Source organism: Musca domestica, unplaced genomic scaffold (assembly GCF_030504385.1).
Source record: "Musca domestica strain aabys unplaced genomic scaffold, Musca_domestica.polishedcontigs.V.1.1 270, whole genome shotgun sequence".
Classification (NCBI taxonomy): Eukaryota; Metazoa; Arthropoda; class Insecta; order Diptera; family Muscidae; genus Musca; species Musca domestica.
The window spans coordinates 26,328-51,801 of NW_026712287.1; the positions used below are offsets into that span (position 1 = coordinate 26,328).

Genomic DNA, 25,474 nt, shown 5'->3' on the forward strand with positions numbered 1-25,474 from the left:
TCGAAAATGTACATTTGGTTAGGTCTATGTTATAAAAGAGAGTTCGGTATTTAGAAACGACGTCTGTAAACAACGCGTTTAGCAGTCTTGTAGCGGTAGCCATCATTGGCTAATATGGAGGAGTTTTCGAGAGGAGCGACTTCCTCAGCCAACTGATTTTCCTGGACAGGCGGCAAGTATTCGTTGGAGGGCAATTCGTTGACATCACGTCGCTGACGATAACGAATACGCTTCACAGTCTTGTAACGGTAACCGTCGTCGGCTAATACGGCAGTGTCTTGGGTCTTTTCGCTCTCGAAATCGGCAGTTGAAGCCACTGGGATATCGGCTACAAATGGGGCTGGTTGTTGAGGTGGTAAGTATTCGTTGGCGGGCAATTCGTTTACATCACGACGATGACGATAACGGATACGCTTCACAGTTTTGTAACGATAACCATCATCGGCTAGCACGGCCGATTCTTCGGCTGGGGCAGGAACTTCTTCGACGACTTGAGTTTCTTGTGCAGGGGGCAAGTATTCGTTGGCGGGCAATTCGTTTACATCACGACGATGACGATAACGGATACGCTTCACAGTCTTGTAACGATAGCCATCATCGGCTAATACGGCCGATTCTTCGGCTGGGGCAGGAACTTCTTCGACGACTTGAGCTTCTTGTGCAGGGGGCAAGTATTCGTTGGCGGGCAATTCGTTTACATCACGACGATGACGATAACGGATACGCTTCACAGTCTTGTAACGATAGCCATCATCGGCTAATACGGTCGATTCTTCGGCTGGGGCAGGGACTTCTTCGACGACTTGAGTTTCTTGTGCAGGGGGCAAGTATTCGTTGGCTGGCAATTCGCTTACATCACGACGGTGACGATAACGGATACGCTTCACAGTTTTGTAACGGTAACCATCATCGGCTAATACGGCCGATTCTTCGGCTGGGGCAGGAACTTCTTCGACGACTTGAGTTTCCTGTGCAGGGGGCAAGTATTCGTTGGCGGGTAGTTCATTGACATCACGCCTTTGGCGCAACCGCAAACGTTTCACTGTCTTGTAACGATAGCCGTCATCTGCCAAAGGACTTGACTCGCTTATTGATTGCAAATCAACATTGCTAGTAGGTGACGAATCCTCCAGAGGAGGCAAGTATTCATTGGTCGAGACCAAAGCGGCACAAGCCGTCCCCAAAATAACAGCTAGGAAAACGAAAGTCAGCTTCTGTAATTGTCAAAACAAAATAGTTTAGTCCAAAATTTTCAAGCACGTTTTGATTGTTGTAGCTACCATTTCGCTTTTGAAATGCCACCTTCAAATGCTAAAAGACGATTGATAATGAAATCTATTCGCAAAGATCTTTATATAGAAACACACTATCCCCTCCAGATGACCTGTCCTCTTGCCAAATAAGAGCTAAAGACAAACATGAGAGCAAAGAATAAAAAAAACAACAACAGCAACAACAAAACAATGGCACTGTTTATGAACGAGCCAACGTTATACGCATTAGCATTTCCAAACAATGCGAGCGGACCATCGTACGCTGGCTGGTTGGTGCTACACATTCACCTCTTCTTTCTTGACTTATTTCTCGTTCGATTCATTCAGAGGTTTGAGCGATTTGATAGAACAACATCTTCAGAAGACGACATTTTTAAAGTGGTTTCTGCCGGCACATAGAAATGGCCATCTGCCATTCCAATTGAAACAAGAACACTTGAAGCCGAGTTTGGATGGGCTGAGGTGATTTGAGCGATTGGTTCGGCTTGTTACAAAATAAGGAAATGATTAAATTGTTCTATGCGCAACTCCAAACATTGCGTCAGTATAGAATGTTTGATTGAAGTTCGTTTTTAAGTTCCATAAACATTCATACACACACATATCCGTCTGTTGTTGTTTAATAAGCAGATCACACGTGCGTGGCACATAAGTATGTATGTATGTATGGGTAAGTATTCCAATTTCTCAATTTGTAGTAGAATATGATTCTACTCGTTGGATTTCATTATTATCTGACGCCACAGAAAGACTTGACGGAGGCAATTGGAATGAGGACACATGCATAAATGCTGTGTTCCAGAACCACCGGGGTACATCGGCTATCGAATTAGAATTGTTAAATTCTTGCAACAGAAACTTTCAAAAAATTGATTTTTCGTATCACAATTTTTGTCCGCCGTACCCACTTACAAACTAACGTACTTAACGTACATTGTCGGTCCCAGAATATGTTTGACGACTAAAAGTCCACGTGGAAGTGGAAAAAACATTTGATTTATTTTATGTTTCCTTCTTCCATAGTCTGCACTCTGCATACCGCACACTGAGGTCAGGGTATTATGTCTTTGTGCATTGGTTTGTAACATGGCGAGGGTCTGCATAGATATGATATATATATATATATATATATATATATATATATATATATATATATATATATATATATATATATATACGATACAGCCTTCATTATTTGACGTAGAGCTTCAAGAAATTGTACAACAATTTGTATTGCTTTTAGGATACTTGGTATAGAAAATGAAATATCGGCCCAGGTTTTCGTATAGCTTCCACATAACGTATGTCTTTGTGCATTGGTTTGTAACATGGAGAGGGTCTGCATAGATATGATATATGATATATATAATATATATATGTATATATATATATATATATATATATATATATATATATATATATATATATATATATATATATATATATATATATATATATATATATATATATATATATATATATATACATATATACTACACATACATATATACTTCCCTCACTTTATAATTTTTTTTTTCAAAACTTTTACTGCACTATCCAAAAGGTCTTACTGGTGTTTGTAGTTCAAAGTGGGACAATTTGAATTCAGATACTTTTATTTAAAAATGTTTTCTATACCCAATGGGTGGAGGGTATTAAAAGTTCGGCCTGGCCAAACTTAATGTTTTTTTTTTACTTGTTCGTGATTTTCCTTGTCAAATTTTACTGCATAGAGAACTGGTTCTCATCTTCTGTAAGTCTTTCGGTACTTTCCGACCAGAATGTGTAAATTTCATACGCAAGAGTATCATATGAAAATTAAAAATAAAACTATTTCCATTGGTAGATCTTATCACTACTTCGTTTTCGGCGATAACTTACCGACGTTTTTGTTTTTTAATTTCTTTAATGATTAGCACTTGAAAAATTGGCGTTATCGATAATTACAGTAGCGCGATGCTCTAACTAGTCAACGACAATAATCGACAGCAGTAATTTTTCAATTGCTTATATTTTCCGTAAATTACAAAAGTTGTCGATAAGTTAGCGACGAAGATAAAAAAAGGTTTCAGAACCTGCAAGAATCTTCCAGTTTCACTACAAATTTTTGCGATATAATAAAGGACAAATCCGTTATCGCAGTATAATTTATTTTATATTCTTGAACTTCTGGAACAGAGCAAATGTAGTCGCTAAGATCTGCGGACAAAACAATTTTCGTAACTTTCAACTTCGCCTTTGAAAGTCCACTATGGATTTATGGACGTACATTTTGCCAATCAGATATTTTATATTTCTGAAAAAATTATAAACATATGATTGCACGAGGTTACGTTCTTAATTCTACCATGTAATCTGGGGCTAGTTTAAAAATTTACACATTCGATTTTATTAAACATTTATTTCCAAAAAATCAGTCGTGAGTAAAGAGCATAAGACACTAACAAAACAGAACGTTCCAACAATAACACTAATGACGACGAACTTTGAGTTTCTTAACGGCCTTGTAGCGATAACCATCATCGGCCAGAACAGTTTGTTCTTCGGCAACAGCGGCAGGAGCTAAATATTCATTCGAAGGAGTAGCAACTTCAATAGTTGCTTCTTGTGCAGGTGGCAAATATTGAGACAACTCGCTAACATCGCGTCTTTGACGGTGACGAAGGCGACGTACGGTCTTGTAGCGATAACCATCATCGGCCAGAACAGTTTGTTCTTCGGTAACAGCGGCAGGAGCTAAATATTCATTCGAAGGAGCAGAAACTTCAATAGTTGCTTCTTGTGCAGGTGGCAAATATTGGGACAACTCGCTAACATCGCGTCTTTGACGGTGACGAAGGCGACGTACGGTCTTGTAGCGGTAACCATCATCGGCCAGAACAGTTTGTTCTTCGGCAACAGCGGCAGGAGCTAAATATTCATTGGAAGGAGTAGAAACTTCAATTGTTGCTTCTTGCGCAGGTGGCAAATATTGGGACAACTCGCTAACATCGCGTCTTTGACGGTGACGAAGGCGACGTACGGTCTTGTAGCGGTAACCATCATCGGCTAGAACAGTTTGTTCTTCGGCAACAGCGGCAGGAGCTAATATTCATTGGAAGGAGCAGCAACTTCAATAGTTGCTTCTTGTGCAGGTGGCAAATATTGGGACAACTCGCTAACATCGCGTCTTTGACGATGACGAAGGCGACGTACGGTCTTGTAGCGATAACCATCATCGGCCAGAACAGTTTGCTCTCCGACAACAGCGGCAGGAGCTAAATATTCACTTGAGGGAGTCTCAATGTCCAATGACTGGCTAGCCTCTGGTAATGCTGGAGGTAAATATTCTGTGCTTGGTGCATATTGGGCAGATGCCAAAGCAGCCAGAGCAAATCCAACCACTAAAAGTTTCTGTAGAAAACAAAAGGCGATGAATAGGTGAAAGGTCGAACATTGCCGTTGCGCTGCTTAATCTTCTTACCATGTTATGCGACTTGAGCACTCGTTATTCGTCGTAGAACTCCAATGGCTGTCTGATGAAATGCTCCATGGCCTGGCGGATTTATACACAAATTCTGCGATTTGTCGAACACCTATTATGCTGGTGTTAAAAATAGTGCCGCAAATGATTGCTTCTTGTTTCGATACCCTTCTTGTGAACACTGCCATTGTTTTGGCCAATGATTTCGGCATTCATCTCCGAGAATGTGTTCGGTTGAATGTTGGCTGGTATCATCGCAACTCCAAGCCAAAGTCGGAAGTAATATCAGAACGCATTAAAATAACGATCCACAGCAAGCAATGGGTCAATAAACTGTTCTATTGTTTTGTTTTGTTGGTTGATTTGTTTTCGTGCTGTTTCGGTGCCTAAAGTGTTGCAGTGACTGTCGGACAGACTGAAGATGGAGCAATTGGTGGAATGAAGACTTTGTTGGGAAGCTTGTTAAGGGTCGTTGTCGTCACTTCGAACAATAATATAATGGGAATATGGGTTACAAGGTGGCCCTAAAATGTAGCAAAGCCGCCACCGATTACGGCAGTGCGAGTCGTGTCGTCTCCTAGATCCAATCTCTAAGCATGTGTCATATTTTTCGATATTCTGATATCAAAAATAAATCTCAAAATGCTTCGTGTTTTAATCAGCTGGCTTTGTATTTAAATTCAATGGTGGGAGGTGCTCTGTTTACTGGAAGAAGATCGCTTGAGTCGTAATCATTTTTAAGCTATCGCGGCTATATCGGTCTGATGATGGATATGAAGATAATCACTACCCACTTTTTTACCACAAAAGAAAAGCAAAGAAGACAACAAAATACCAAATGAAGAGCTATTCATTTCTCGCATGGACAAAGACCGCAAGATGATCATTTAAATTCGAATATTTGGGAAGATAACAAGTTCATTGACTTGTGAACACTGTCGTTGTATCTGATCGACATTTGCTTAATGGCTGGTATTGAAGTACACTGGCCAAATTTATCGTTGTCAATGAAGACGACGATTGGCAATCTCATTGGTCGTCTGTTCATAGGTCGAACATCCCACTCGTCTTCTTTCCAATCATGCCACAGCCAGAAGGGTTAGTTTAAGTCAAAAATGCAACTCTTTACTGAAGTCTTATTGTGTTTTGTTTCCTTTACGAATTTTTCAACAACATCTTTACATTGGAATGGATCGTACAACTATTTAAAAGAATAAATAATTGAATGCAACATTTTTTTTCGTGGTTGAAAATACCGAAGCCACTCAATTCTAAAAGGTTAAAATATGACATGAACTGTCGGATATTTGTCAGTCGAAAATTGTTCCATAATAAAAGATAAGTGATAATTACGTGGTGACATCGACAAATATATAACTTTACAATGCTATTATTTCTTAGATTTAAAGCTAGGCAGTTGGCGTAGTACGATAATACGACAGTAGCAAAGACCTATAGAAGGTCAGCCAATAAGACCTATTTTGACAACAATTTGACAATTTGATACTTATGCATATACCCGTTTTCATCTACCATGACAGTTAACAAAACATAAGTCGTATTAGAAATTTCAATTACAGACCACAACGAGTGGATGCAGAATGTTTAGTTCAAATTAGGGTGCATTAACAAGCTGCTTTAAATCAATGTCGGTCACATGTCATTCTGTCATTTTTTATACCCTCCAACATTTTCGAAATATTTATAATAGACCCTACAAAGTATATTCTGGATCAGCGTAAAATTCTAAGACGATCTAGCGATGCCCGTCTGTCTGTCTGTCTGTTGTAATCACACTATCTTTCGAACGAATTGAGATAAAAAGCTAAAATTGTGCATATATGCATAGTTTACCAGCAGGCAGGTTAGGTTCGTAAATGGGCCATGTCGGCTCATGTTTTCGTATAGCCCCCATATGACGGAACCTCAAAATACTCAGTATTTTTATGATTTGTGCGACATTATTCAATGGAATTGTAACAAATTTCGTATTTAAAGTTCGTAATGGGTACTATAGCCCATGACAAAAAATTTCGTAAGCTGGTCCACGTCTTTGTATAGTCTCCATATAACAGTTGCCATATAAATGGTAGTTTACGGAAGTTTTTTTTTTTTTTTTTGAAAATGATTAAGTTCCTTCCAAATGGTGGAGGGTATTAGCTGCTTAGCGGCTTTTTTACTTTTTATATTTTCGTACGTTTACTTCCCAATTAGCATGCATTTTGACGATTCGGAGGAAGTCGGTTAGTCTAGCCGGGTGACCTAATAGATAGATAATAGGCTCTGGTTTAAACATTGAAGGAAAGATCTGCGAAAAAAGAGATTGGGTTATCAGTACGAATGGCTCCCAAAAAATATTTTATTTAAAGGCTTTTACTCAGACGCTGGAAGTTCTCTCAGTGTAAACAATTCCAAATTGCGAAAGAGGAAGAAGAAGAAAAAACCTTTGTTATTGAATAGTCGGCCGAAAGTCGCGTGGCTCTTAGACGACACACTGTCTCTAATATTTATGCTAATGAATGATTTATTCGAAAAAGAAAGAGAGCCGTGCCGCTAACCTTTTATCGCCCTCATTAGCAACTGATACAAGTTAGAAACTAACATGAGTATGCAAAGTATCTACCACATACTCACCTCTCACCTATCCACCTTTTCTCACCTTTTCTGTAGGGTGATTCTGTAACAAAAATACAAGCTCATAAGAGTTTAATGAATTTCAACAACATTGAATTCTGGATCTGTCGAAAGCTTTCATTGCCCAGTTGGGATGAATGAAATTGCTCCGCTGAGAATGAGATCTCGGCGTACATACATGCATATCTACAGAATTAACTAGGAATGATCCATGGAACTGAAAGTTCCATGAATATTTATACTGACCGGATTTATATAGAAGTGTGGAGTGTGTTGTGGACTTCGTGTGTGCCGATGTGAAAGATAAGCATATGGATTGAGGCATTAGCCAAAACAAAGTAGTTAATGGGCCCTCAGTATCTTGCTTTGTTTCGCTTCTAATGTTTTAAACAATAATGTGTGTTCGATCATTTGTTTCCAATTCTAGTGGAATTCTATGAAAAAAAAAAAACAAAATCTAGCTAAGCATTCTGACGTTCTCCAAGTGGATAATAGCTCTTCATTGAATAATGTCGGAAGTGATTAAAGATTTGTATCACTGGTAGACATGCCATAATTATTGACGGTGTTCATTGGACTAAATTGGCAGAAACGCACACATACGCGCGAACAAACACTAGCGCTTACATCTATGCCAATTCAAAAGATATTAATGGAGGCGTCGAAACACAATAGCTATTCATCAACTATTAAATGAAGAAGACAATTTGACAGATTTGAAGAGCAAAGCCATCCATGGCTAGTTGTCGTTCTCTATCTGGTTTACGAATGTTGTCGTTCATTATCGTTGACGGGCGATCGGAATGATCAGCTCAGAATATTTGATCAATTTTATTGTCGTTACACGTTTGAGTTCAATAAGCCATCAACTAAAGTCTTCCTAGAATTTATGGCCCAATTTATGAGGTTCTACAGTACCTTTACCTATCGATGGGTCAACCCACTGGTTTGTATTAAAATTGTCACATTCATTTCTTCTACTTCAAATAAATCCTCTTAAGGTAGGTTAACCCTACAAATAGTAAACATGGTATTACACCAGATTAACAAAACTTGCTAACGTTTGTTAACTCTTTGTCGATCCTGTGTTCTTCGCTCCAAGTGCAATTAGTATTTGTTTGCGCTGGCATGCTGAAATTAGGTGTGCCTGATTACCTCAGAAATTCGTAACAATTCGTGCAAAAGAGAGCGATTCGAGAGAGAAATTTTGACAGTCCTTTCATTGAGTTCTGTGTGAGCGTAACATTCTAAATCGATCTAGCGATGCACGTCTGCCTGTCTGTTGTAATATTGCATTTTGCCAGTAGGCAGTCTACGTTTTCGTATAGCCCCCATACAATGGTACCTCTCAATATTCGGTTTTTGATGATTTAAGTGACTTTATAGACGGGAATCGTTTAAATATTTCAAGTTCCTTCCAAATGGTGGGTGGTATGAAAAGTTCGGCAAGCCCGGTGCTTTTTTACTTGTCAATTTCACGTGCTTCATTTCTCTTAGTTACGGATAAATTATTTGTTTTGAAAACTCAGCTGGTTGATTGGAAGTTTCTGCAGGGAATCCGTTTGTTTACTTTTCAGAGCTTCCTTACTCTTTCAGAAAGAAACTGCTGGACAATCCCTGCAGGAAAAGTAACCAGACAAATCTATTATTGATCTTGGAATATAGATTGGCAGCCAAGATTGACACTTATAGTGGGTTTACATGCACAATGTTTAGCCAGGTTAACTGTGACAATTAACCAACCAGAATAAATTGAACATTTATTTAGATGTGTATGTAAACCTACTTTTACTTTTAAGAAAACGTCTGATTTCAAAAATTGTCTGAATATTTGAAATTTAGAATAGGCTGGAATACTGTAAAATACGTGGTCTCGACCCCGAATGCTTATGTTAGGGTTAAGTTCCTTGGCTAACTTGCTTAACATCTTTATAAAAGCATAATTGTTATGACAGGAAGCAAAGTTTTTTTTTTCAAACTATCGCAGTTCAAGGTTACTGCAATCCATAACTAACTGTCAAACCAAATTTGAAATTAAAATTTTTGAATGGAAAATTATTGAAGTTTGTAAAAATTGTTAAACAAAAGAGATGATATTACCTTTTTTAAAATTTTTTACAAATTTAAATAATTTTCCATTCAAAATTTTCAAGAAGGAAACTTGACCCTAACAACCTCCGAATGACATCTTTTAGAGAACAAATCTTTTTTTTTTGAAAAGGCATTTGTAAAATTGTTCACATATAAATTTTCCCAAGCATTGATGCATCTACCTGTATTTTTCTACCAAAAGGAGACTATTTCTCTTAAATATTTTAAAGAAGCAAGCATTGATTACGAAAATCGAGGTTCCGAATAAGAGCGCGAGTAAAATAATGGAAAAGACATCAATACGCCCGTTTCTTATTGTTTTATTATTAGAGAAATGTTGTACACTTCAACGTTAGGTTACAATCAACGCAAGTTCGAAGACGGGCCACATCTTTAAACATTTCGCTATGACCCCTATATAACATTTCATCCCGACCCCTGGAATTTTTTTTTACATAATGAGTTACCAGCGCAGATAAGTAGCTAATGACTTTTTAATCAGTACGGCACACCGGAACAAACTGTACCGTTATGACAGCTCCCTTGAAGATAAAATTAAGAAAGAGGTGTGCGATTTGGTGTCATATTCAAATGTCAGAATAAAGGCAGCAGTGAACACCAACACTGGAGATACGATTACATGACTTTTCCGATATGCTGGACGTCTCTAGGGTTGCTGGTTTAGCCGGTAACGTAGCAATCAAATCGACTTGGAGTAGTTGAATTTATTCGTGACCCTATTTCCCTCAAATGGATGTTGGGTCATTTGAATGGAACACGTTCCTTTAATAGCCTTCATCATTTGTTGCATCTTCATTCGATTCCACTTTCGTTGTGGAGAGCGTGGTTTGGTAGCAAGTACTTCAGTATTTCCTTGCCATCTGCTCCATTGACCGTCATTAAATTGGTCGACAAAGCATTGTCTGTCGGTCCGGCAGCAGGCATTAATGGCATAGCAGTGAGTAAGATTTGTATACACACACACAAACACACACACACACACACACACACACATATACGCATATATATGTATTAATATTTAATTTGTATATTCGCACACACACACATATGTATATATGTGCATACATATGTAATCGAACCGACGCACACATACAATGTTTGTTTTCCTATCGTGGCATTATAATCTATTTTCCATGCTGTCTGTTGCCAAAGTTCGTCGGAGGGCTTGTCGCTGTTGCTGTTTGTCGTTTTTTACAATAACGGACTGGTTTGGCCTTTGCAAAGTTTTGTGTTTAATATTTTAAACAAAAGTTGATAGTGTTACAGCTTTGTTTGGTTTTTGCCATCTCTTTTATGGCTAAACTACACAAAATATCCATTAGATTGGTGGCCAGCATCATGTTTATTTAATGTTATGATTGTTTGTTGTTATTGCTGTTCGAGGACACGTTAGTAGGACAGAAACAAAGTAGTGGTGCCCCACGCACACGCACACACACATGCACTGTGTATGTGGTAACCACCGTAACTCAACGGAGGCGTCTACGTCAATATTACCCCAAATCAAATCAGCCCAACTCCGCTCCCTTTGCTGAAACCATAAGGAGTTGCCAATCACTTGATGGTAATCAGCTTAGAAAGGACGCACCGGACCTTTGATATAATTCAAAATACCAAAAAAAAAAAAAAAATAAACTCTTCTCAAATGACATGTGTTGGAGCTTGGGGGCGGCAGAACGTAATCCCACTATTGCCAAGTTTGCATAGCCAGCATTAGAGCCCTTGCATTTGGCCGGCTGTGGCTGCTGTGTCCGCACAACAGATCCATTTTACATATTCAAATCCTATTATGTTAATATATTTTATTTAATATTTAATCTGTACTGAGAAAACCCATTCTTCATTTTCCATTGTTGTGGTTGCATACGGAAGGTAACCGGAAGTCAGTTTTGAGGTTTTCTTACTATTTTCTAGCAGCTCTTGCAAAGTCACATATTATCGATAATACTTACATAGATTTACAGTGGAAATCGTTTCTTTAGAAATAGTTGGTCATTATTTTTATGGCTACAATAAAGCGTCTGTGTAAAGAAGAAGAAGAAAACAAAAACAATCTGTGTTTGCACATTTTTCTCGACTGCGAATGGAATAAAGAGAGAAGGGAATATGCCAATGAAAATGGAAATGGGCCGAGACGGTTTAACGTGGAATTTAATTATGCATTAAGACACAATTCTAAATAGTCACCCAATCATTTTGAATCTCAGCTAGAAATACTTTAAATGGATGCATATTTTGGCAGCAGCTAAACGATGTCAGGTGTAGACTGACCCATAACTTTTCTCAATATTCTAACTTAGTAGAAATCCTATCAAACTCAATCAGCCGCTCAGATGTAACAGGTTGATTTCAGTTGTGAGCAAACACGAATTGATTGAAGCTTTGTTTTTGCAATCAAATAGTTGAGTATGATTCTGATGATGATTCGGTTTGATTCTTCCTTGCAAAGTGAGTAATTTGATTAAAACACAAAGGTTGGTATCTAAGCGAAATCACGATTGTTATTTTATTAAGCATTTCATAAGTAGAACCAGTAAAGAAAGTCTTGTCCGACTTTATGATACCCTACACCACTTTGCTAATTTAGAAGAGCTCCACATAACAATCAAAAGTTTTTACAGGAGAATTCATTCATACACGCCATGATTACAATTATAATTTAAAGTTCAAAAGATTAAATATGCCGAAGCATTTGTATCTTTTAAATTCGGACTTGTATTGCCCATTTGATATATATATGGGAGCTATATCCAAATCTGCACCGATCGTGATAAAATTTGGCAAAGATATTTCTGAGCTGTATTTCATATATTTCCCTGAATATCGTTGTTACGGAGTGCATATTACGGCTGTGGGTAACAAATATAACAAACCGGATGAACAATATATATGGGAGCTATAGCTATATCTGAACCGGTCTTCACCAAATTTGACATACTAGCTTCTAGTCGTAAGTGCAAATATTAGACGTTTGGTGCACAATAAAAGGTAAATCAGACGAAGTTATATGTGGGAGGTATATCCAAATCTGAACCGATCTCGATAGAATTTTGCTATTGGTATATCTGAACCGTTTTTGATCAAATTTGGCATACTTATTTTAAGGCCTAATTTGGTTGTATGTGCAAAATTCCATACTATTCGAGCTGATATTACACGTTGGGTGCACAATAAATGGGTTTGTCCTTGGGCCAAACAAATGATTTGTGCAAAATTTCATCTGGATCGGGTAATAAATGCGAACTGTACTTTGTTCACAAAAATGAATGGATAGACGGATGGACGGACATGAATAATTTCGACTCAGAATGTTTGAATATTATTTTTTTTGAGTTTACAAGTTTGACAAAAATATTACGATGTACAAATCACAGTTGTGATTGCTCATTTCAATTCACGTGTTCGATCAACTCATGTTGCTGAACAAATCGAACGCTCTCAAACACACATGTCTGATACGAGGGAAGTGATTCAAACTGAGTGTCCGATACAATCCGAGTACGGTTGAATTATTCATACTCGTTGCAGCCCCCGGATGTGGGTCAAAGTGGAGGCTATATGAATAGAATCTACGAGGATTCCCATAGTGTGTGTTCCAAAAGGGTCCTGTGTTCCAAAAGTTCCTTCTGATTTTCTTTCTTAATTTTCCGAAATTTCCACTGTTTGTTTAATTTGTTTACCCAAAAATGTAGAAAATAATAATGAGCTGTTCGAAATTTGTGACAATTTCTAAATTTAGAGTCTACACAAGTACACTGGAAGACTTTTGTTCATTTAGGTTTTGCAAGTACCCTCAGTGGTGCGATTCTCTAACTCATTTTTTGAGTTGCCGACATAAATCGGTAAAATTATAACTCTTATAATTTCGGTAATTAACGAAATTGTTCGGTTATATTGTTAGCGACCAAAATCAAGTAGTCGTTAAGTCCTACCGATAGCAACAGCGCTGTCAACTTTAATTTGCAATTTTCAATCATAACTTTGCTTTATCATTTTACCGATATTTGTCGGTAACTCAAAAATGAATTAGAGAACCCCACTACGCGCGTCTTTTTCAAAAAAATTTCAGACATTTTGTAGAACATATTTCGAATTCCCCGCAAACGGAATTGTTTTCACTGAATGTTGTAATTTCACTTTTTTAACATTTCGATGAGAATAAATAAAACGTGCCTTTCTCTCTCTCGGAGGACTTGCTTATAACGATTTTCAAATAAACAACCCTGTACACACCTACGATTGCTCTGTTGCAGAGCCTGCACTTCCTTTATCAATTGCAAAATTAGTAGATTCTGTCAGGGTCATCATCATCCTTTCAGCTGACGACTTCTCGGGTTGTACTCGGGTTTTGTTGACAGTCAACTGGACGCCAATGAATTGTGTGATTCATGGCTCCCATCCGATGCATGTGTATGTATGCATATATGTATGTATGTGTATGTATGGGCGCTAAATGAAATTCTCATTGCACCATTGAATGGAGCAAATTAAATACGTATGTCCTTTTGCAATGAAAATGTGCTGCGGACTGAACTAAAATTAATAACTTTAATTATCACTTCGAGGAGTGTATTATAAAGCTCGGCACCCGCTTTCGCTTACTCATTGTGATGTGACTTTGTTTCCCACCAATAATCCATGGCATTAATTTGTGAACTTTTACAGATGATGATATGCGGAAACATTTGTGGACGAATTGGCTATAACGTTTATATTCTATGGGCTTCCAGAGAACATAAAATCTGATACAAGCACATGTGTGCGTGCGAATGTGTGTTGGCCCGATTGTAAGCGATTGAATTAATGCACTTTGCGTGCCTGGGCCAAGTTAATTAGAAATGCCCATAATGCGGTGAGGCACGTAACAGTTGCTCTTCATGTTCGTCTATGCGACACTCGTACATATGTGTGTGTGTGTATGTATGTATGTATGTATACATACACATATAAGCATATTTGGCTAGCCATATATTGTCTTCCTTTAAGGCACATCCAATCGTTTACCACTGTTCAGTACCAAACCCATCGAATTATGTTGGATAGCTGGCCATAAATCCTATTGATATTTGGATAGGAAACGATTGTTCAGTTGTGGTGGTCCTCCCATCAATAAAGCGCTGCCTTCTTCCTATTGTTGTCGGCAAATAGGTGTGCGAACATTTTCAATCATTTGTGGAACCGGTTTTTTTTATCAATCGGTATGCTATTGATAGCACAATACCAGACTGGCTACAGTTTATTTTGAGGGAACCCAAACTGGATATTCTGGGGAATATTTCAGGGTCAGACAGAGAGGATACGTGTCGGACATTGTTAAAAAAAATCAATATTTTCGTTACGATTTCAGCTGGTTGAACCAACATTTCGAACCGGATCAATTGATGATCAACGACATCACTGAGTTCTGAATTAGAGTTTTGTTAGAAGTTGTTGTTTTTTCATTGTTTCCTTCGTTAATGGCTCTGACATGTGGGTGTGCGAGTGTGTGTGTATGAGGTTATGGCGGCCGTTCGTTGCTTTTCCAATTGAAAGTGATGGAATCGAATTGAATGTTGCCTGTTTTGTATGTCACAAACATCGGTTTCATAAATAAAAATTTTATTCGAGCGTTCGTGCAGTTAATCATAAAGTCACGTTTGCCATAAATAACACAGAAACAGAACAAACGACAGCCCGAACGACCGAAACGAGCGACCATCTGAGCAAAAAGAGAATTTAAATCCAAAGCAATGCACGAAATCGAGAAGAAATGAAGTGTCACAAACAAAACGCCAAAGAAGTTAATAATGATGAGAACATGTGATGCTGACACAATTACCGATGGCACAAATTTGGGAGTCAGTGAGTGAGTGAGTGAGTGCGTGCGTGTGTATGATCCATGCGTTGTCATTGGTTGTTGTTGGTATGCAAGCGTAAAGTTAGTGTCCCCCGGTGTTGGGTAAACATCGTACTATATTTAACGGCATATTTTTGTAAAAAAAGTTCCTTTCACTCGAATCGTCCTTATTCCAACGTATTTGTTTTAATTTGAGTTTTTATATACAGGGTGAGATGAAAAAACTTCAACCAACTTCAGACTGCTATCGTTTCTAAGCCACTCGTCCGACAGTTGTTAAAATTATTTCAGTGACAGCTCATTATATTGTTTACAAATGTACAAAAGCATTTTGGTGGGCATTTTTTTCCAGAAAAAAGTTATTCGTGATGGAATTCAAGCGTGATAGTGTGATTTCTTTATATTTGGCTGGAATACCACATGTGGCTATCGTTAGAACACTCCAGAACACTGGTAGCGTAGCCAGACTTCAAGGCAACATCAGCAGAAATGGTTCGAAAAGTAAAGAAGCGACTTGATTGAAACCCGCGTCGCAGTGGCGGAAAAATGGTGCGTGAGCTGAACATACCGCAATATTCCATTCGGCAAATATTGAAAAATGAGCTCGGCGTAAAGCCATTGAAATTCCAAAAAGTTGAAGAACTTACACCGCAACAGAAAGAAAATAGACTCAAAAGAGTTAAAGAGTTGCTTCGCTTGGCAGAAAGTGGTGAACTGCCGAATTTGGTTTTCTCCGATGAGAAAACATTCGTTGTCCATCAGTTGTAAACAAACAAAATGATTGCTTTTACTTGCCAAAGAGGTCAGCTGAAAATGTGCACCTTCGGTTGGCCACCAGAATTCAAGCGCCGGGCATGGTGATGGTGTGGGCCGTAATAATAGCCGATGGTCGCTCTCCGCTCGTATTAATCGACCGTGGTATCAGAATAAATGCCGAATCTTATCGCGGTAGGCACTAAAAAATACCAAAATGTCAAGCACGTCAAGCAAGCGTTTCGCCGGGAATGGACCAAAATACCGCAGAGCTACATCTGGGGAGCGTGTGACGGTTTCATTGGCTGTTTGAAGGCCATAATTCCTGCCAAAGATGACCAATTGGAACAAATCTAAACTTATTTGCTTTCATTCAATAAAATAAAAAAAATGTAAGAATTATTGTTTTTGACTTTGTTGCAGTTATTTTATCTCACCCTGTATATATATATATATATATATATATATATATATATATATATATATATATATATATATATATATATATATATATTTTTTTTTTTTTTTTATACCCTACAACACTATGTGTTGGGGGTATTATAAGTTTGATTGGGCCAGAATTTATGTAACACCTCGAAATATTGGTTTCCCATATAGGAAAGTATATATGGATCTTCCTAGCTCGCCGAGCTGAGTCGATCTAGCTATGTATGTCCGTCCGTCCGTCTGTCCGTCTGTCCGTCTGTCCATGTTAATTTGTAATCACTCTACAGGTCGCAATTATGGTCCGATCTTCACGAAATTTAAAATGGAGGTGGGGCTATGGTCAGAATAGAACCCTATTTCTTTTTGAGATGATCGCCAAATGTTTAGGGGTTGAAATGGACCAAATACTGAAAAAAATTCGGATTTTGCAGTAGCTATACAGGTCGCAATTATAGACCAATCGACGCGGAATTTCGCATGTAGCTAGAGTTTAGGGCAGGGAAGAAGCCTACCAATTTGAGTGGTCATCGGATAATATTTAGCGGGTAAAATAGACCATATCTTTGTGTTGAAAAAATTCAAAATTTTTCATTAAACCGCGAATATTTTAAATCCTGGCGAAATCACAAAGCCATGTCAAGGTTACTTCTGATCTTTACATTGATGTTAACATCCATCAAATCGGATATATAGCAAAATATGTGCGATATATATGACTATCAAAGAGGATATGCTTGAAAAATCTCTTATATGTCGAGAACGGCTGAACTGATTTCGACAGTTCTCATTAATACAGAATGGCCTCTTGGCAGGAAAGAAAAAACGCCTAAAAAATCGCATAAAAATATCTCTCTAAAGATGAAAATATTGATTTTGTAATATTTTCTCATATTTTTTCAATTTTGTCATATTTTTGGCATATTTTTATTTTGAATTAAACATTTGGTAATATTTCTACAGCTAACAAACCTAAGTAGTTAGGATATCAGGATATCATATACAGATCGCATTTATGGCCCGATCCTTATGAAATTTTGCATGGGGATAAGATGAGGGTCAGAATAGAAGCCTACTCTTTTTGTAGATAATGGCCATATATTTAGGGGTTAAAATGGACAAAAAAACTGCAAAATTATCAGCAAGTCGTAATTATCGCCCGATCCTCACGCGCATTTGAATGGAGGTTACCGGACATTGCAAAAGCCAAATAGTTTTGGATGGCCATCCAAAAATATTCAATGTGTGAACTAGTTTGCCAACTTTTGTAGACAAAATACGAAAATATCCATTCCAGTGTTTTTTTGGAGAATTCACAAATACAGGAAAGACGCACTTCTGACTATTTCGTTAACGCTGATTTCGTTGAAGAATATAGTCAAATGTCTGTATCTCATATAGATGTGTTTCAGCCAAAAACCTATAATAAATGTTAATCTTTTGCCACTTCTGAGAGATTATAGGTCTTTGGGAAATATTGGTTCCAGATCTAGGAAGACCATTTGAGTGCAACATCTCCAAATAAATTGGAAAAGAGCAAATTAGTTTAAGTTGCTATTATTCGAAAATTAGAGAACGAAACCTGATGGTTTTATTTTATTATTTGTCACAATATCTTGTGTAATTCTTTTAGTATCTCGCCTATATAATCTGTATCGTTTATTATAGTGTTGTAGGGTATTCAACGGTCGGCCCCGCTCGACTGTAGCCTTTGCTTACTTGTTTTTTTTGTAAAAACTTTCGTCATACCCCGAGTTAGGTTTTTAAAGAAAAAAATATAGACCACGCTCACTTTTGCGCCCACAATTTTGATTTATCTAAAATCCTTATATTTGCCAATATAGAGGTGATATCGGTTTGAAAATTATTGCACGAGATACTGTTGACTTTCCATCCCCCTCTAAGTATTTATTTGGGGCTGAGGAACTGTCGTTGTCAGTACTTTTTAATCTATATCTATCTATATATAAAAGAATGTTGTGTTAGTTACTACGCTTATAACTTAAGAACCGCTGGACTGATTTTAACGATCCATACAAATTCGGAATTGTCTCCTCTCCGAAAAGGATAATATCCAAAAAAATCGCGTAAAAATATGATATATTAACATATTAAAAAGTAAGTCAAAATAGAAAAAAAATCATGAAAAATAAAACATTACTATTGTACATTTCAAAAGTTTCAATGAAAGACTTTTGAAATGTACAATAGTAATGTTTTATTTTGCATGCTTTTTTTCTATTTTTGACTTACTTTTTTTAATGTACATTTGTAGTGTTTTTTATATTTTATTTTTGAATTCAAATATTAATACCAATTTATTTCATTGAGATGAAATTGATGGCGAGTTACATGGAAGTGTAGTACCGAATTATGTGGTGGCGAAACGGAATAGATGATGTCGAAATAATTTAATGGAATCGAATTTTAAAATAGAAGTACATTGTATTGACAAACTATATAAGGATCTTTAAACATTTGCTGTAAAAAATCAGCGAACAAGTTGAAGATTTTTTCAATATGTTATTCTTCTTTTGTCAATTTTTTTTTTCAATTTGTATTATCTAATTGAATTCAGGAAATTTTTTGTGAACAAAATAAAGAATAATTTTTCACTATATACAAATTTTCACCAAAAAATGAAATAAGTGGGAAATACAATGTTAACTGACATCTACCTTTCAACTCCAGGGCCGACATCGTGGTTCAGCTGGAAGATGCGAACACATTTGAACAAACAAAAAGTACCGAAGAAGCCTAATGGGGCTCATTTCAAAGCGTGGAACTACTACTTTCCTGTCACAATAATCCGTCCAATGTACAATCAGGAAAATACCGAAGTCACCCCAAGTCCACTTTCACATCTAATTGGTGGTCAGAAAAGAAAATTTTGTTTTCTATTGAAATTGTAACCCCCAAGAGAATATTGGTTGGGCCACGTTTTAGTATAACCCTTATATAAATGTATCCCTGATTTCAGCTGTGACCGTGGTCTTGGCCACGTTTTTCAACTGATTTGGCCATTATTTGCTGTATTTAGGCTACTTTGTGAGTAGAGAACCATCTTACAGGAAAATGTCAACATACGTAAATATTTTGGTACAGTCCCCAGGCCCGCCGATCTATAGTGATGTTTACCGATTGGCGGACAACAACGCGGGTATTGTTTAATCGTCATTGAATTTTACTATGCACAAGAACATAGACTTTTTGGGGACTCTAATGCGCAATTTGAGGTGCTATGGTAATGGGTGTAAAAGCGTAATTAAGTTTGACTATTCAGAAATTATTTTGCCCTCCTTCCATAGTTATTTATTTCTATTTAGTCGAATCAATATTTATATTAAAATTTGTTCGTTTGAAATATTATGCTATGCAAAATTTGCATTAAAGACTAAAACTACGGGCCGGCAACGCGGACCGGGCCAGCTATTATATATATATATATATATATATATATATATATATATATATATAAATATATATATATATATATATATATATATATATATATATATATATATATATATATATATATATATATATATATATATATATATATATATATATATATATATATATCTTTTGCTACCAACAGATACATCGCCAAACACTTTGCTAAACTTCAGGAGGATGTAGCCAACAGGCTGGCATACATTTGGATATCCTTAAAAGCCTGACAAAAACACTCATCAAACCATAAACAGTCATTCCTCCTCATGGCTGGTAAATATGGAGTGATGTTCTCATGAAATGTGGACGTGTTTGCTTTCCCGTACATTTTGTGTATTAGGTGGCACCTTGATAGGCAGTGGCATTGGTTCCGTATGGAAACCTATAGGCGAGACTAGGTATGCATTTATGGAGATAAGTTCGGTATTTCAAAGGTTTCAGCTCAATCAGGTTTGGATGTAACTTGGGATTTCAACCGTATTTATTGGCACCTTGAAGGTCCGAATTATTGGTACCAAAGACATTGAACTGTAAAGATGGGCATGGTGGAGTCAAAATATTTACCAATGTTGTAAAATGTAACTTTTCTGATTCGCATATACATATATACACCCTTTTATACACTCGTGGCGCATTCGTACATAATGACATACATCAAAAGTTGCAGAAGTTGTAATCCTTTATCCACCTTCCAAACTGTTTTGCACCCCAAACCCCAGCATTGTAGGGTAAGCACCATTCTTCTTTCTTCTGATGACTTTTTGTTGTTGTTGTTTTGTTTGGTTTCCCTTGTCAGCTCGACTGTATCAAAGAAGGGGGTTAGAGGTCTTCCTTTTTTCCGGTTTCTTGTTCAAACTATTTTCGCACAATAAAAGACAACATGACTAAAGTAAGTAACAGACCAAGATCTCTGGTGTTCCCCAAGGTTCCTGTCAGTCTTTCAAATTCAGCTTTTGTAGTGTTGTTGCTGTTGCTTGTGTTTTTGTTCATGTTGTCATTTCGGTAACCAAGACAACTTATCATAATGCAAAAATGTAATACTTTAGCAGAACTTTGGTTGGGTCTAATACTTTTCACAACTGCTACCATGTGTGTGCTGTTGGATGTGTGAAGTAGGGTGTCTCGCAATCACCATTGACATGTATGTGTGTATATTCTCCAGAAACTTATTCTTATTTCATCAGATCTGAGTTCTTGATTGTGATCTGAATTCCAAGTTGTGGTAAGTTGTACGTAAATATTTTGAATTTTATGATTAAATGAATGAAGAATACAAACGCGGATTAGCACAATTATATGGTATAAAATTATTATCTTCTTATTAGAGCAATCGTTTAATAGAGAGCTAGATCCATTCATGCAAAGAAAGTTATTGTGGGCCAAAGGGCTACAGCTTCAGTTTTGACGTTTTAGCATTGCAGTATTTTTCATCGACCGTGTTGCCTAAAAAACTACGAACTGATCCTCGTTTGGTACGGCAATATTGCCGAAATTCGTTGGGGCAACAAAAATTAACAGATGAACCAATTCAACTGTGACGGAACGGATTTTTGTTTATTAATTCGTTAGGTCTTCATTTCAATAATGTCAATAATGGACAATTGCTGAATTCATCGGATCACCCCCACAAAAGGTTTACATTTTGATTAATTATCCACATAAACTTGGAAATAAATGTTATATGCCCATCCCAATATTCTTAAAGTGATTCGAACATTTCTTAGTTTTCCAAAAATGACTACAATTCTCATGTAAACCTCTATCATGCAATGAAGTAGTCTATATAGGCCAAATCTGGCATATTTATGTGAGACTTAGGTCAGATACGACATGGACAACATTGGCCCACTCCTTTATTATGTGGGGGAGGCACCAGAAGTAGTGATGTGTGTAGTTTTAAGACAATCGGACACTTACATCACATTTTATAACAGTTATAATTATTCAAAATTTTGACACCATGCCCATCTTCGAACTCAATCTAAGTTTTACAATAATCAAATCGGATACTCCCTTCGAGAGTTATCGTGCACACCAGCCAGACAGACACACAGACGGACGGACATCGCTAGATCGACTCCAAATGTCCTGAAACGGATTTGGTCCAAAGAGACCTAGGGACTAAAACCGTTATTTCGATGTGGCACGTTTTGGCTTTGGTTTTATTTACGAACGATTCAACCCAGTGTTCAAGAATACAATTTCGCATAGATTTGAATACAATGGCAAACAAAGTGTAGGACGAAAAGGACAACATGTTTGTGTTTTATTCTTGGATTGTCTCCTTTTTCTTCGGTTTTCGGGGTGTTTGTGTCTGTCAAAATATGAGATTTGCGTCTTGTGTGCGTTGCTATTGCTGTTGTGTATTACAGCCGTCAAATGCCACAGAAGGATAGCAGTAATTTGCTCGCTTGTATCTCCTTTCTCTTGCCTCCTGACGTGCCATTGCCTGCGTGCATATTTGTGAGGTTGTAAAGCTGACTGAATATTCGACTTTTGATAAATGAAATGCTGAAACATAACCGTCATTCAGATTCGCAGATTCGTGGTTTGTTGATTCAAGTACATATTGCCCGGTGTTAATCCGAATGAAAAAAGTCAATCAAAATCATGTAAAAAAACATTAAGTTCGGCCAGACCGAACTTTTAATACCACCCACCTTTGGGTAAAGGAAACGTTTTTATATAAAAGTATCTGAATTCAAGCTTGTTTCATTTTAAACTTCGTTTACCAGTAAGACCGTTTGGATAATGCAGTTAAATTTATCAAATAACAATAGAGGGTGTGAGTGAGGCCGTTATATGGGACCATACGAAAACTTTACTTTAATACTTCAAGGATTGTCATCTAACAAATCTCCTTAAACACCAAATTTGAAACAAATCCGTGGGTAAATGTGATTAGGATTATCAAAATACCGAATATCGGTGGGTATCGTTATATTTGCGCTATAGGAAAACGTAGAACTGAATATTCAATGTTCTGCCACCGGACTAGAACCCATTGTGAACTTCAAATACCAATTTTTATCAAAATATCGAATATCGGGGGGTACCGTTATATGGGGGCTATATCAAAACGTGGACTTATGCATACAATGTTGCTCTACCGATACTAGAACCTATTATGAGCCACAAATACCATTTTTTAGACAAATCCGCGAAAAATTGCGGCAAAAGTCATCAAAATACCGAATATTGGCAGGTACCGTTATATAGGCAAATCCATGAAAAAGTGTGGCAAAAATCATGAAAGGAGGGGGTAACGTTATATGGGGACTATACCAAAACGTGGACCGATATATCTCATTTTCAATACCAACCATCCTGGACACAATACAAATTGTTCTGCAAAATTTTGACGCTCTACGTCAAAAATCGATTTAGAATTTAATGCTGATTATACTTTTAGGATTTTCGATTTTTCAATCTTTCAACATTCTGAGTGAAATCTTTCAATTGCACAAAAATAAAGTTGTTCAGATTCCAAATTTTGTTTTCTTTTCGAACTAGTAAACAAAAATTGAATTTGTTTTTATTAAATTGGCAAAATTAACTATTTTTACTAAAATAGTAGTTTTTTGCCAGTAGTCGGCGCCATTTTCCAATGCTCGGCATGTCTATTTGCCAGTAGTCGGCATATGGTATTTCAGTAAAAAAAATATTATTTTGTATATTTTTTTATTTTAAATAGTATAAACTATATTACTAATTCACAGTCTAATCCAGAATTTGAAATTAATTTCGTTTTAAATAGTGTTTTATTTAATTATCATTCCTTTGCCCATTCCAATCGACGAGGCTTGTCCGCAGGGAACATTCTTTGCGTCAATTGAATTTTGTACGGGAACAAATGCAAATCAATGGAAATAATCCGTTGTAAAATGGACCGAGCCATGCCCAACTGCTGAGAACGGCGTTTTTGGGATGTTCTTGGGGACCTCTCAACACTGGCTCGTACGGCAGCGATATTCTCGGCCGATCGCCTTGGTCGACTTTTATATGGCCTCTTCGGATTAGAAAGAGCCTTACCAGTCGAAAATTTTTCGTATAAACACTTAATGGTGTTCTTAGAAGGCGCACTTCTCATATTTTTTAATGTTTTAAAAGCACGTTGAGTTTTCACAATTGACTTCTTGTAAATTTTAACTATTTCAGAGCGCTTGCGTGGCGTGTATTGGTTCATGGTAAAAATCTGCTTGAACTGACGCTTCAAACGCGGTATGTCATTAAGCGATGTGACATCTCTGTCAAAAGTTATGGCGTTGCCATAACTCGAATATGGGCAACCCTGTATAGGTAGAAAATCAAGAATAGTATGGTTCCCTTCAGTAACGTACGGATTTTCAATTCAAATAAATAAAAAGAGAAAAAAAATTGATCTTTTTCCTTTAGATAGCCACTTTATTTTTTTTGTCAAAAATGCCACCGCTATCTAAAACGTCAAATAGCTGATTTAAAAAACCTACTTGACTTAGAAAGTTGGTCAAAAAGCACAAGCAAAACAATTGCCGACTCAAAACTATTTTGTTTTTTTTTTATTTGAGTAGATTTGGATTATTTTTTAATACTTTTCCCAAGTTTTGGGCGAAATTGGTCAAAAATGATATTTTTCTAGTAATCGGCACCCCCTGCCGACTACTGGCAAATCTCTTTTTAACTGTTCCTAATGTCGGCATTAAATAAAATAACAGAAAAATGCTTGATTTGTATGTTTTTAAGTTATAAAATGATTTTTAGACTGTTATTTACTATCATGCAATGTTTCTGATTCCAAAAGTATTAAATTTAATTTACTTAAATCGATTATTAAGTTGACGCCACCACTATTTTTTTCTTTACAAACAAGCACTATCGCAGGCGTTGGAAGATACTCACTGACGAAAACTGTTATTCTCTCGTAATAAATGATTGGAGCTCATTGTTTTTTTTACAGAAAGAGAGCAGAGAACACTGTTGACGTTGTTTTTGCAATTATTTCATTATTTGGTCAATTCTATTCTTAGTTTTTTAAGTTTAAATTTCAAAACTGCCGACTACTGGGACATGCCGAACTTAGGCGCACTTACCCTATATGTACTTTATGGGGACTACGACGATTATATAGGGATGTTACAAACGGAATGACAAAGTTAATATACCCTTCTTTCTAGGGTGGAAATCCGATGTAATCTGTCGTTGGATAAAAATCTCTCAGTCTACGACCTATGTTGCTCTTTGCAATAGGTCAAATTTAGATCGCTCCTGAACTTGTTATACAACTCATACGGTATGTCTACGTCAGAGGTTTGCGAAATAAACTGGGCATGTGAAAATCTCGTGCCATTCGTAGCTTTCCATATGTTTGTACCCTCCAAAATATATATTCATAGCTGCACTCGTTATACCCTCACCATAAGAAGTAAGACCCCAAAATAATCTTTGGGGACAAAATGAAAAGCTCCCAATATATTGGTACTACTCCTAGGATGTTTGGCATGTAAAATGGTACATATCAGTTGAGGT

General features: G+C 36.9%; 1 protein-coding gene across 1 annotated transcript in view; it reads right to left on the minus strand.

The window, feature by feature from the left end:
• The window catches only part of LOC101890273 (uncharacterized), a 38,026-nt gene continuing 12,552 nt past the window's right edge, over positions 1-25,474 (minus strand). Inside the window, 5 exon segments of the mRNA XM_059124265.1 lie at positions 1-1,214; positions 1,281-1,302; positions 3,622-3,629; positions 3,760-4,359; positions 4,362-4,667. Coding sequence (XP_058980248.1) covers positions 51-1,214; positions 1,281-1,302; positions 3,622-3,629; positions 3,760-4,359; positions 4,362-4,667 — 2,100 coding nt within the window. The 3' untranslated portion in view covers positions 1-50.